This window comes from Leptonychotes weddellii, unplaced genomic scaffold (genome assembly GCF_054177405.1).
Source record: "Leptonychotes weddellii isolate Sample4059 unplaced genomic scaffold, ASM5417740v2 HiC_scaffold_998, whole genome shotgun sequence".
Taxonomy (NCBI): domain Eukaryota; kingdom Metazoa; phylum Chordata; class Mammalia; order Carnivora; family Phocidae; genus Leptonychotes; species Leptonychotes weddellii.
In genome coordinates this window covers 1-14718 of record NW_028072247.1, presented here as the reverse complement: position 1 = coordinate 14718, position 14718 = coordinate 1, and the positions used below count along the sequence as shown (strand labels likewise).

General features: G+C 37.3%; 1 protein-coding gene and 1 long non-coding RNA gene across 2 annotated transcripts; one reads left to right on the top strand and one right to left on the bottom strand.

The window, feature by feature from the left end:
• The first annotated feature begins 128 nt into the window (after positions 1-128).
• Positions 129-2064, top strand: LOC145720087 (uncharacterized). The gene is made up of 2 exons (XR_014142803.1): positions 129-836; positions 1872-2064. It is a non-coding gene; the product is annotated as an uncharacterized LOC145720087 (long non-coding RNA).
• A 4811-nt stretch (positions 2065-6875) lies between these two features.
• Positions 6876-14375, bottom strand: HTR2B (5-hydroxytryptamine receptor 2B). The gene is made up of 2 exons (XM_081811751.1): positions 14080-14375; positions 6876-9844 (listed from the first exon to the last, which is right to left on the bottom strand). The coding sequence occupies exons 1-2, from the start codon at positions 14300-14302 to the stop codon at positions 8952-8954; spliced, it is 1116 nt and encodes a 371-aa protein (XP_081667877.1). The 5' UTR covers positions 14303-14375; the 3' UTR covers positions 6876-8951.
• Between the last annotated feature and the right edge of the window lie 343 nt (positions 14376-14718).

Here is a 14718-nt window from a genome sequence, read left to right as displayed (position 1 = left end):
CAGGGAACACGACCTGAGCCCAAGGCAGCCGCCTAACTGACCGAGCCACCCAGGCACCCCCTACAAGTTGATTTCTTTTGGAAATAATATTTTTGGAATCACTTCATAATGATTTAATAAGATAAAAAGCTTACCTCATTGTTTTTTCATCAAAAACCAGTGCCTGTCTCTATGCTTATTTATCTGGGTGAATTTTTTTCATTGCCTTTTGTTTTGTTTTATTTTATTTTGACCGTGGTATTTTGTGTGGTGGGTAGTCAGTGGTAGCTAATGCTGTCCTATGTAGTCTGATGAAAAGAACCACTGTTAATAGTTAAGTGATAAAACTGCTCATTATTTTGCTCAGCTCTCAGACGCCATATCTGTTCCACTCAGTGCTCAAGAATTAAGTAAGCAAGTTACAATGTAGAATTAGAAGCGAGCTTCTTTGTTGTTTGTTTAATAGATGGAAGCTGAGTATCAGAGTAGTTAGGACTTGAGTTGATACTTCCTAGTCAGTGTACAGCAATGCAGGCACATTGCATAGAGCATTGGGAATTAAAAGGAGTTAATTCCTCCTTTATTAGCGTCTGTATTTCCACATTTGTTTAGAAAATTACCAACCACAAAATCGTTCTCCTTAAGTTTCTCATTTCTTACCTAAAACCAACTCTCCTGGTGGATGTAGCTGTGCCAGTTAGACTGTAGAAGTCACTGTTTGAAATGATAATTTGTCGATTGATGTAGATTATTCTTCTTAGGACCCAATTCTTCGACGATCTGGAATGTACACTGTAGCCATGGCTTATTGTGGCTCGGGTAACAACAAAGCTATTCGACGCCTGCTACACGTTGCTGTAAGTACTCTTTCTTGGGTAGAGGTGGAAAGAAAAATTTGCAGATGGACATTAAATGTCTAGGCTGCTGCAGCACCCACACTGCATGACTACCACGAGTGACCTCAGGTTCAGATTCTCACTAACTGGACACAATCAGCTATAACCTAAGCACCAGGAATAGAACAGGATAACAGTATGTCAGTACAAATAGAGGTCCTTAAAATCATTCAGGGGCAACTTCTGAAAACCAACTCCAAGGGGCACCCTCATTTGTAAGGGACAAGACCATGTGAGTATGTGCGGCTACCCTAGGATAGAGAAATCTAGTGAACAATAAAAACCACTTCTTTTTACAGCCTGTGAACTTAGCTTCCAGGTACCCCTAGGGAACATGCTCTATTACAAGAGATACCTTGCACAGGAAAGCCAGTGCCCATGTTTTCCAACAGGCTTTTCCCATTCCTAGTCTTCCTAATCCAGGTAGAGTTTATGAACAATAATGTTGCCTGGTAACACAATGGACATTGCACATATGTCTTAACTTAGTAGGTTTCTACCATCTTGTTTCCAGGAGAAGGTAAACCTTAGATCATCTTCCCATGCAGGAAAGATTTAGAACCATTATTATCTTCTTCCCAGAGATACTCACATCCCATAGTATTTATTACTAATTTATCTTTTATCAGTGCAGCATGTGGTATGTTGTAAATTGTAAATGTTTGTATTTTGCTTGAATTTAGAACATACTTTTTTGAAAACAACATTGAAGGAATGGTTAGATTTTCAGTGTAGCCCACAAAAGCTATAGTGCACCTGAAATAATCTTTAGAAGTAGCTCTGATTCTTAAACTTCACCAAGCTTAAAAGGCTTCTAAGCCCTGAAATAGAGTATTTCAGATGAGTTTTTCCTAAATTGAGGGATGACATTCTAATTAAAGAGTAATATATTAATGAGTTCTGATTTATATTTGAATGATGTGAGCCTCTCGTATCAGTTAATTCTAGTAATAGAATTCATGGTATAATGTAATCATCCTTTAAAATTTTTCCTAGGTAAGCGATGTCAATGATGATGTCCGGAGGGCAGCAGTAGAATCACTTGGGTTCATTCTCTTCAGGTAATAATTTCTAATTTCTGGTTCTCTTTATAGTCCCCCTTTTTTTTTTTTAATAGTAACTAAACAGAAACTATCTGAGGGATATGTCTAGGTTCAGAGTGAAGACCATTTAACAATAAGATTAGTACTGTTGATCTGAAAGAAGCAAGTGTGTCTTGAGAGACCAAGAACCTATTTGAAAAGTAGTAAAACAACTTTATTATTTATTTTTTTCATAACATTCTGTGTATTTGCTTAAATTTTTAAATCCAGGTAACATGTTTATAGTACTCCTCTTTCCATACACATTGGTAATTCAAATGGGATGCTGTTTCTTATATAGGGTTGTAGAGTTCCTGAAGCTCTCTAATGAGAATAAAAGAGAATAGGCTTTGTTTCAATGCAGAAGGGTGAAAAATCTGTAGATTTAAGAAAATTATTTTGGACTTGAGATTTGGAGATGCCCTTGGCATAGGATAGTTGTGATTAAGAGGACATACTCTGAAACCAGTCTGCCGGGATTGAATCCTGGCTCTGCCCCTTCAAGCGGAGTGACTTTGGGCTTGTTAGCCTTTTTGAGCCTCCAATTTCTCAACTGTAAAATGGGTGTAACAATAGTACCTATTTTAAGAAGTGTGTTTTTGGGGTGCCTGGGTGGCTCAGTTAGTTAAATGGCAGACTCTTGACTTCAACTCAGGTCATGATCCTAGGGTCCTGGGATTGAGTCCTGAGTAGGGCTCCCTGCTCAGCAGGGAGTCTCCTTCTCCCTCTCCTGCCCTTTCCCCTGCTTGTGCTATTTCTATCTCTCTCTCTTTCTCAAATAAATCTTGGGGTAAAAAAAAAAGTGTGTTTTTGGATGAGTAACTGAATTAAGATAAGATCCAAAGCCCTTAGAACAGCGTCTGGCACTACTAAGTGTTATTTAAGCATGTGATAGTAGTGATTACTCTAACAGTGGTAGCAGATGCAGTAGTACTTCTTGGAGTTCTTACTGTCTGCTTATCTCCAATCTCAAGTACCACTGTTTCTTTTGGCTAAGATACTTTATATTGAAACCCAGCAAAGGCAAATTAAAAGTACTTCTTTTAGCTCTGTTTGGACATGATTATTGTAGCTCATTTATGATGGAATTATACAAAAAAATAAGTTCCCAAGGTACGTGTCAGATGAGTCAGTTAGATGAGTCTCACTCATGTCCTTTTAATCTCTGGGGTAGATTTTCTCCCAGGTGCCTGGGAGTGAACCTTTGTTGTAAAGGTCACAATATAATTCAACAAATATTGAACATCCATTGTGAACTGGTTATAGGAACTTCTCATAACATCTTAGATAGGAAGTTATTCCATTTATCGAGAAGTTATCCAGATAGGCTGTAAAATATTTTACTCCTCTGTGGATAAAAATGTTGAATAAAACAGCAAAGTACAGACCCATATGACATAGTAATCAGGTTTCTCCTTATACCAGTCAGTTTTGTTGAATAAGGTGGTTCAGCCACATGCTAACCTCCTTCATTGTGTTGTCCTCTAACACTCATTTGTTCAGCTTGTTCACAAAGACACTAGAGAGCCTTCACTAAATCTGAAGACAGTATTTACACAGATCTACTCGTCTAATACCTCCAAAATAGGGTATGTGATGATTATTGTGTTTAGGAATCCATAGAAGTGTCAGATATTCATGGATTCTTTTTCTAAGGTATGACAAAACCTATGTGCATTAAGCTATTCTACATTTTTTAAAAAGATCTGCAATTGACTCCACACTTAGTTTCTTGAGTCCTCTTTCTCTTTTTGAATAGAATATTTAGCTACTTACAGTCTTTTTGTACCTTTGCCATTTTCTATTTTTTTTCTCAAATTTGTCAGCAGTGGTTCCATAATTACAACCACAAGTTCTCTTTCAGGGAGGTGATTCATTTAGCTTACAGGGTTGAACTCTTTAAGGCAGCCAGTTTTACATCTGTTTTACATCTTTTTAAAAATTTTGTTTATTTATTTGAGAGAGAAAGCACAAGTGGGAGGGGCAGAGAGAGAGAGAATCTGAAGCAGACTCTGTGCAGAGTGGGGAGCCCAATGCAGGGCTTGATCTCATGATCCTGAGATCACAACATGAGCCAAAACCAAGAGTCGGCAGCTTAACCAGCTCTGCCACCTGGGAGCCCCTCACCTGTTTTACATTTTGATCAATCTTTACAACATTACTTTTTATCTTTCTGGTCCAAAAATCATTCTCCGGGGGGGGGGAAATGGAAGTAAAAATAGGTATTGGATAGTTCTATGTTCTCCCTGTCCATTTTTGGTGTATTATTTCAGCCAAGCTGTGACCCTAACCTTTCACTGGTTTTGCTCTAGAGTTTAGATGTGGGTGCGGGGCGGGGTGGGGGGGTGTTGGGGGGGTGTATTATTGCCATCCAGAGAGGGGTTTTTGTTTTATTTTAATTCTTATCAGAGAGCTAATTTTGATTTGGAAAGTATATTTTTCTAGGGGTGCCTTTAGTAACTGTTGGTTTGTGTAAACAATCCTACTCATGATGGTCTCTTCGTTTTGTTTCTTTGTTGTCAGTTATTAATTCTTCTTGATTTTATATTTCGTATCCTATAAATCAGTGGCCTGGTGTGTATATTCTGCACATAGGAAATTGAGCTTCCGGAAAACTGTTTTTCTTCCCTTTTTAACCTGACAACGCTTTGCTCTCCAATTAACATTCATTTCTGCTTTTGCGTTTCCTGTAGCTCACACTCATGCTAAATTCCCAGTTTCAGCAGCAGATGTCTCCCATGAGCTGCTTTTAGGCTTTGCTAAGTTTTTTTTTTTTTTTAACTACCTAGGATAGTCCGATCCAGCTAATGAGTGGTTCTATGTGCTTGTGATTTCTAAGGGACCATTCTGAGTTTTGTTTTCATAATATGACTCTTTATAAGTAGAGAAACTGGAAAAGACTTTAGAGATGATTTTGTGTGAAACTTGCTTTATAGATGAAGAAAATTAAATGTAATCAACTTGTCTAAGGAATTGCGGTTGAAACCAGATTCTCAAAATTTTAGATTAGTGCCATTTCCCTAGAGTGAGAATTTTTAAAGGTGAAAGAAACTTAGAAATATTTTTTTAAAAAAAGGAAATTGAATTCCAAAATAGTTAATAAAATTTCTCACTGTCATAGAACTAAATGGTAGAACTGAAATTCAAAACAGATCTCATTATAGACCAATGCTTTCTACAACATGCCTTTGCATCAAAGTACTATTTTCCTAAGTGACTCTCATAGAACATTTTTATTCTCAAATTTCCTCATTACCTTTAATATTTGGAAAGTTTCGGGCGCCTGGGTGGCTCAGTTGGTTAAGCGACTGCCTTCGGCTCAGGTCATGATCCTGGAGTCCCGGGATCGAGTCCCGCGTCGGGCTCCCTGCTCGGCAGGGAGTCTGCTTCTCCCTCTGACTCTCCTCCCTCTCATGCTCTCTGTCTCTCATTCTCTCTCTCTCAAATAAATAAATAAAATCTTTAAAAAAAAAAAAAATATTTGGAAAGTTTCTGTTCTGTCTCTTAAGAATAGTAAATGTTTTCTGATGCACCATCATTTGCTTTCTTAGAATGTGCTCCATTTTATCATTTCTTCCCTTTTAGATGTTACATACTACTTTTAAAATAACTGCAGACATTTGACTTTCTTGAACCATATTTTAAGAGTTTATTTCTTCTTAATTTTTTTAATCTTCTTTTTAAGTGTACTTACTGGACATGAATACTGAAAACATGTGGGTAAACATGTATTTGTACTTCAACATAGATGAAATTGTCTTGTGGGAAACTAAAAATTCTCAGTGTGTATTATCTCCTTTACTCTCAGGTAGTCCAGGGAGTTACAATATTTTCATTGTTTCTTTCTCCTGATATTTGTGTGTTATTTGTTCATAATATATATGATAAATATTGAGATTAAGTTGAAAAACATTTCTACCAAGGTGAAATGATTCTAGTACATTTTTTGTGTAATAAATAGGTGATTGTTAGGACCATTGTTAATCTGTCCAGTAAGCAGATTTTATTATAACTATAGTTATAACTGTTATAACTCTTTGTACAGTACTGTGCTTGGCATTGACTGAAACTCAGTTGGAACTGAACATACTTTGAACTATTTTAACTTGACATTGGAAAGGAAAGGGAAGAAAGAAGTTAAAAGAAGCATTGGTCTTTACATACTTGTTGAGATTAAGTTGCTATAGTGATCTGATACAGACTTTTTTTAAAGATTTTATTTATTTATTTATTTATTTATTTATTTTAGAAAGAGTATGGGAGCACAAGCAGGGGGAGGGGCAGAGGGAAAAGAAGATAGAATCTCAAGCAGACTCCATGCTGAGTGTAGAGCCCAATGTGGGGCTTGATCTCATGATCCTGAGATCACAACCTGAGCCAAAATCAAGAGTCAGACTCTTAACCAACTGAGCCACCTACGTGCCCCTGATATAGACCTTTCTTAAAATTAGACAATCCTGGTCCTCTTTGCTATAACTTAAGGTATTACAATATAAAACTGGCTATTTCTCAGTGTAAACATTAATATGCTTTCAGATATGGATGGATCTTGCAAGATGTGAGGGAGATTCCTGGCACAGACATTTTTTAAGACCATAAAGAAATGGGTTCCTTGAATATAAAAATGTTGTACCATCATAGATCCTTAGAATTTGAAGGAACCCCAGCAGTTAGTTACCACCAAATGCATGTAAAGATGTTTACAGTATCTCCACTCACAATTTTGTATCAATTCAGTACATACTGTCTGTATTCTGCCTCATTGTCTTTGTGTTTATGTTCTTGATGCTATAACTTCCTTTAATTTTGTCTTTTTCACTCTTTTTCTATACCTTTGTTTTCCCCCTTCATTAATTAACAATAAATATGAAAGCAAATGAAAGGTTGTTTTTTTTTTAATTATTTTTCTAAAGAGATACAGTCTACTCTTTCTCTTTGAACTTAAAACTGTAGTCTTTTTGTTGCCATTGGTGTGGTTAACTTCTGAGATTTGCTTTAAAATTATAGATTTCTTTAAAGTATTCTGAAATAGAAGAATCAGTTGTATATCAAAGTGGTAAGAGTTTGTACTATTTGTACTTTTTCAAAAATAGTTTATATTAGAATTGTATTTCATTTTCTAGAAGTATCAGAATATTTCTCATTAACTAGAGAAAGATCTCTCAGCTGACTATAAGCAAAGAATTTTTTTCCCTAGGAATTGACGCTGACTAGTTTAAGGGTCATATAGTTAATTTTGTAGGTATGTGTATGTTTAAGCACATACACCAATTTGGAGGCAGTATAGAGCATGTGAGAAGGTAGTCTGTTTACTCTAGTTTGTCTCGGGGTAGAGTTTGGTAGTGTGCGTGCCATCTCTAGTATTTAGACTTCTGAAACAATTATATATGCCTTCAGATATATAAGATGCGGTTTGGAATACTATTAAAGTGACATCAGAAAACTTAATCTTATGTGACTTGGCAAGAATATAAATCTTAATATATGTCAAACCCATCATATTAGAGACTAGAACCAAAATGGATAATTTTTTTTTTCATGAGCGTAAATTATTTTGCCTATCTGAACTGGGCCACCCTTCATGCTGCTGAAAAATCTTAGACTGGTGGGGGAAAGTGCCTAAAGCTTTGAGATTTAGGGATTAAATTTGTGGGTTATACTCTTTCTGGCAGGTGACATAGAGTCCATAAGGTCTATGTTCTAACTATGTTCTAGGAAAGAATTCTGCCATTTGGAGAATACATACCTGGTTCACTTATGCTGAGCTCCATAGCCAACACATTTCTTGAAATAATTTTCTTAAACTTAATCACCTGGAGAGGGACAGCACTAGAGCAATAGGTGAAGACATAAGAATGGGTCAGCCTGAAAAGGAAAAGCTAAGATATGGGCTGTCTTCACTGCAGACCCCCTCAGCCTAAATTTGTTCACCATTTATGGCAGTAGCATAACAATAAAATATCAGATGTAAATAGAATTGGCTACCAATACAGACTGCCTGCATGTACTCATCCTCATAAGAACCCTATGTAGATGAGAAAACTGAGGGTCAGAGAAATTAAGTATCTTTCATAAATGTAGTCAGTTAGCTGGTGGACACAGTTTGGATTTAGTCCCAGATCTAGCAGTGCAAAGTGAAATAAGGAAAGGATGAATAAAAAATGTTGTGCCAGAAGTTCAACCAAGTTTTTGGGTCATTATGGGGTCATTAAAGTTTAGGTTCCTGGATCGAGATCCTGTGGCTCCAGTTTGCACTTGTTCTTTAAGGAACAAAATTAATTTCAGGTACCCAGGAGTGATTTCATTTGCTTCCTCTCCTTTTCTAAGTTAGACCCACATCTGATGAGTAGATACCTGGTATCAGCCATTTAACAAACAGCTCTGGTTCCGAGATCCTATTACTTTGTGTGATATCCAACTACTATCCTCCCTACCCCTTCCATCAAGACAAGTTTCTTGATCAAAGCAAAATCTTGACTACATTTAACTGAGCCAGACTGTAATGATAGTCTTAGCTTACCTCCAGATGCGATCATTTTATGCACTTACTTTTAGTCTTCTGTTCCTGTCACTGTTGTTCTGTGTTATGCCTTATGTTTTTAAGGCTTTGAAGAACTCAAGGCTTTTTTGTCTTGTTTTATTTCATTCTTAGCACAGCTTTGCATACAGTTAGGAACTAAACAAATTCTTACAATGACTCTTTATTTTTAAGACTGAAACTTATTGATTTACTTAATTTTATTTCATTTGAATACCTTAACATTTAGACAGACTGCTGGATTATTTTTGTTTGCAGCTGTACAAAATGATTTTTTTCATGGAGTAGTTTTATCCAAATAAAGAAAATTATATAATCTTAATAGATAACTCCTATTTTAAAGAGATGATTTGATACATGACATAAAGTTCTTCTTTATATAATTCTTGGTACATTTATATCTGCTTAATTACCTTACTCATCGTTATATTATTTAGATGAAAACTGACATTCCTTCTATACATAACTGACTTGCTCTTCAGTTTTGTCACCTTCATTTTCTGTGAGGAGAAGTGTATCTAGTAGAATGATTGAGGAAGCCTGAATGTTTGAACTGCGGAGCCTCATTGGGCTCTGGTACATGGCAGGATTAATCCCATTTCGCATTCCATGTTTCATGAAAAACTTAGAGTTCTCTGCCATTGGATTTCGGAAGTAGATATTGCTGGAGCATTTTCTGATAGTTTTCACTGATTTCGTGGCCTGGTAATTGCAGGTGATGTATCGGCCAAATGCATTCCGAAATGTCTTATTGAAGAGGGTGTAGACCAAAGGATTCACCCCTGAGGAAACATAGCCTATCCACACAAATACCTCTAGGAGCATTTTGAGAGTAGTCTGGTTGCAGGAATCACATAAAACTAAAGTTATATTTGTAATAAAAAAGGGGCACCACATAAGCAAAAAGAGAAAAAAAACAATCCCGAGAACCTTGGAGGCTCTCTGCTCATTGGAAATGGTCTGCACGGACTTTTTTCCAACTGTGGACATTCTTCGCCTAAGTATGTTATCACTTGAGTTGGGCAGAGTTTTGTCCTTGTTGGAACCATCCAGCATTGCCACCTTTTCAGGTGATGAGCAAGGTGTTTCATCCCTTTGGAAAACTGTAGATACAGCCAGCCACGTTAGGCGTTGAGGAGGCTTGGTTTTGACCAAGTAAGCTTTCTTCTTTAAAGCATGGATAGTGAGAAAGTAGGTGACAATCATGATTGCCAGAGGTGTGAAGAAAGCAGCCAGTGAGCCAAAGAGCATGAAGTTGCCGAAACGATCCTTTGTCAGCACACAGGTGATGTTGCTTGGGTTACTCACATCAGTTTCTATCCCTCTAATAGGTACTGGAATGGCAATGCCTAAGGAAACAAGATAAGTTGAGTTAATTTTATGACCTTTGACTCTTAGGTTAGGTCCTTTTAGAGTTTATCTTAGTGACTTTATGTGGTTAGTGGTTCGTGTATTGTCATTCCTAGTACACACAGTGCAGAATCTGTCAAAGCATGTAATTAAAGGTAGATTTAACAAATAGAACCCAAGTAAGCAAACCTGATGTTTTTAAACAGATAGATTAGTGATTTCAAGTTTATAATTTAAGCTTTCCTAAAGCTGTAGTATATCCACGAAATAGGAGAGAATGTCTTCATTTATTCTCCATTTCTCATAATCTGTGTTTGTTGATCTATCCCAGGTTAAGGAAAAGGAGTTCAGAAGAGAATTTGCTTTAACTTTATATGCAATGTAGTTGATTTAAAGCGACTTTAGAGTACTTTCATGGAGTATCTTAATTCTAGATAGATACCTATTATCTTTGAGGCTACACAGTTTCATTTAACAGACATTTTCATTTTTTGAAATTTATGAATGTCTTAATCTTTTCCTCTGACGACTTAGGGAAAGCTAAGGGGAGTTCATTGTTTTTAAAAAATGCTACTTAAATATTTGAGGTCATATGATTCATGAAATGTATTTTCAAGTTGAGAGTTCCTCTAACAGATGTGAAAGAAATGTATCTCATGCTAATTTTCTAATATTTTAAATACCATGAAGTGGGTATTTAAATATGATCTTGCCTCATGAAGTAGCTTATTAGAAAGACAAGTACACAAGTGTTATCCTGAATCCTTTCCCTTTGAAATAGCAGATTCTTAAAAAGAAGTTTGAGTTAACTGATCTTTAGAAACCTCTAGAATCCTTGTGTTTTTTATGAATCTGAAAGTACTTCATCATGTACACCATGTACACAGCCTTTTTATGGTAACTGAAGAGCCCTTGACAAAAATATTTTCCTCAAATCCTTTCTAACAGGGAGGCTACTGCTTTTTCTACTTTTCCTCAACTACACCACCAGAAAGTGGATTCTGTATACTTACTATTCTACACTAGGGTGTGCTGACACCACAGCTTGAGGGCCGAATCTGGCCTGCATTCTGTTTTTGTAAATAAAATTTTATTGGAACACAGCCATCCCCATTTGTTAACAGATTGTCTATGACTGCTTTTACTTTCCTGCTGCAGAGTTGAGTAGTTGTGACAGAAACCATTAGAGCCTGCAAGCCCAAAATATTTACTTTCTTGCCCTTTACAGGAAAAGTTGGCTGACCCCTGCTGTATCTTGTTATTTCTAAGTGATTGTTCCACTCTTCTTTCTCCCCAAAACCCTTCCCTTTTGAAGTCTATTTATAATCTGCTTACAGCACTCTGTTCTCCATGCAGGCCATCTACCAACCTCTAGGACATCTGTCCATCTTCCTCAGTAGATTGAGCACCTTGCTAAAGCCTTCCTTTCCGCTGCTCCATTGCTCTTACCCTCCATGACATGATCTCATTGATGGCCCTTCTGACACCTTCATTTTGTATCTGTTGAACTCCACTCTAATTTCTTTTATTATTTTTAAAATTTTATTTCAATTCCAGTGTAGTTAACATACAGCGCTATATTAGTTTCAAGTGTATCAACCGTCATTATTCTTATTTGCACTCCTGAAGGCATCCATAAACCCTCTTAAAGCTGTCCCATATCTAAAACCATGAACTTTGTGTGATATTTCCCTTTCTTGTCCTGCTACTCTTCATTACGGTGGGACTTCTTTTTACAGTTATCTTGACCTCTAGTCCATTTGTCCTTCTCTATTTTCACATTCCATTAACCTCTTTCAAGGCTCACATTACCTTCTCAGCCAGCTTGGTGGTCAGTAACATAAGTTTTCACTAGTGCTTTTTATACCCTTATCCCCTATTTGCCAGGTCTTACCTAGGATAACTAAGTCCAGAAGAAAGTGAGCTCTTTTCAGCATTTTGCAGAATTTAAAAACTGAACTAACCCTATCATTTGCTTTTTCTTCTACAAAGTTACTAAATTTTCACTGGTCCTACAAAACAAAGTGTGATGAAATGAACACAGCATTGATCTTGGCCTTGGTGCTGAAAAGCTGTTAACAGTCTTTAAGCCAACTATTTAAAACCTCTAGATTTCAGGGTGCCTGGGTGGCTCAGTCGGTTGAGCATCTGCCTTCGGCTCAGGTCATGATCCCAGGGTCCTGGGATTGAGCCCCACATCAGGCTCCTGCTCAGTGGGGAGCCTCTTTCTCCCACTCCCTCTGCTCTTACCCTCCTGCTCATGCACTCCCTCTCTCTCTCTCAAATAAATAAATCTTTAAAAAATTTTTAAGGGGTGCGTGGGTGGCTCAGTCGTTAAGCGTCTGCCTTCGGCTCAGGTCATGATCTCAGGGTCCTGGGATCAAGCCCCTCATCGGGCTCCCTGCTTGGCAGAGAGCCTGCTTCTCCTTCTCCCACTCCCCCTGCTTGTATTCCCTCTCTCGCTGTCTCTCTGTGTGTCAAATAAATAAAATCTTAAAAAAAAAAAAATTTTTTTTTAAATAAAACTAGGTTTATTTTCTCTAGGTTTCTTTTCTCATCTATAAAAGGAAAAAGTGAATTTATAAGATCCCTTCCAAAGCTACAAATCTGGAGTCTTCTTTTTATTCTTTTCCACCTGCATACTTAACACTTTGTATTAGTCTAATTTCTTTATTATCTGCCTTCCTTGAATATAAAAGCTCTTTTTTATTTATCTTTATATTCTTGATATCTAGTATATCATAGGTACTCAACAGAGATTTGATCTGTTTATGGATTCATGTGAACCAGTCTTAATTGGGGTATCCCTTCTAACAGTAGACTATTTATTGGCTTGATCATATTTCATGGTTTCAAATGTTTTAATTCTTCTTAAGGATCATTTCTCCTGTTTTCTCCCTGCCTTTGCCCCATTTCCTCCACCTTACCCCAACACACACATACCTCACACTGTCTCCCCCATCCTCTCCCTTATTGCAGTGAGTTTACTAAAAAGATGTGGGACTTCTGGCATGAGCTACCATAGTTTCCCTCCTTTCCACTTTAAATTTTGGTGACTGTTACCCATTATCTCCCATGCACTTTCTCTAGCTTCTTTTGGGGGACCTTTTCTGCTCTGTCAATCAGCATCTGTCCCCAAAACTAACCTATCTCACTGCTTTCAAACCTGTCCATTCTGAATAGACTTTTCCTTGACCCTAATTTCTTCACAAGCCACAGTAGTAACACTCCTTACTTTTACCTCCAAACTTTTCAAAAGAGGTTTGGCCCTGGTATTATTTCAGGAACATAAAGGTCACTTTCATTATCTTGCTTTCTTGCTTTTTTGCCCAGTTTTTCTTATTCTGATTGGAGAGAGACCATGTCTTTTTCTTATTTTCCTTTTAGCATTCCAGGTCTCTCCTGATTTTTTTCCTCTTTGATTTTTTCTTTTTGCTAGGAAGAAGTGAATCTGCTAGTCAGACTACTGATGATCATAGTAATTGTTGTGAATCTGTTTTTCTGAATTAACTTACAAGAAGTCTGAATTATTTATGCTGTACTTCATGCTAGAATACTCTTATAGAAGCTATCTTTGAGTATTAAAGATGGGCACAAGAGCATAAGGCAATTTAGAAGAAATAATATTTTCTTCTGTAAGTCATTTCTGAATATCACTAGCGTCTCTCTTAAAACCTCTGATTAAGCATATATCCAAAACATTTATGTAGACACTTACTGCCTTTATTCTGTACACATACTGTCTTCCAAGATGAATTTATGGTCTTTAATACCTGCATACAGAGTGTTTGGGTTTTTTTCTTTTTTCTCTTTTCCTGTTTATCTTCTTGAGTATGACTGAAGATGCAGTTTATTTTTTTTGTTACTTTAATATTAATTTCGAGATTCTGCATGCTGCCTAGACCTTAATGATCTGTTGACAAAAACAAAAACTGTTTTCAGACTTAGTCTTCCTGCACATCAAAATCAAAGCAGGAAGATATCTCAGTAAACATTGTGAAGATGGTTCTTTCTGAGGACATGAACTTTTTGCTTTTTCAGACGTGTTGTTGATAGTGTGGTTTTATATGATGACATGACAGAGCTTGTGTTGGTATATCAGTACTATATCAGTAGTCTGCCTTGGGCTCTCTTGCTAAGTTTCACAGCCTACCAGGCCTGGTATATTTCTTACCCAAAAGAAACCAAAAGCTACTTATTTATACCACCCCAAACCCTGACATTCCCCACGTACCTATTGAAATTAACCATACCACTGTAATCTTGATGAATGCTGTGGCTCGTGAGTTATATTGATTGGCCTGGATTGGCTTTTTGATGGCTATATAGCGATCCACGGAAATGGCACAGAGATGCATGATGGATGCAGTAGAAAAAAGAACGTCAAGAAATAACCAGGCAGGACATAGAACAAGTGGGAGGGGCCACATAGCCTCTGAAAAGCAAAACAAAAACATATTCTCTTACAAAATGGCAATATTCAATTTGCAGTTCTTTTGTTTTTTAAAGATTTTATTTATTTATTTGATAGTGAGAGAGACAGCGAGAGAGGGAACACAAGCAGGGGGAGTGGGAGAGGGAGAAGCAGGCTTCCCGTGGAGCAGGGAGCCCGAGGTGGGGCTCGATCCCAGGACCCTGGGATCATGACCTGAGCTGAAGGCAGGCGCCTAACAACTGAGCCACCCAGGCACCCCAATTTGCAGTTTCTTTTTTTTTTTTTTTAAAGATTTTATTTATTTATTTGAGAGAGAGAGAATGAGAGACAGAGAGCATGAGCGGGAAGAAGGTCAGAGGGAGAAGCAGACCCCCCGCTGAGCAGGGAGCCTGACGCGGGACTCGATCCCGGGACTCCAGGATCATGACCTGAGCTGAA

Bases quoted from the DNA above. Each gene is read 5' to 3' on its own strand.
- HTR2B (XM_081811751.1), bottom strand. From the start codon at position 14,302: ATGTTTTTGTTTTGCTTTTCAGAGGCTATGTGGCCCCTCCCACTTGTT. The intron at 9,845-14,079 runs GTACGTGGGGAA...TTGTTTCCTTAG, and splicing joins GGTATGGTTAATTTCAATAG to GCATTGCCATTCCAGTACCT.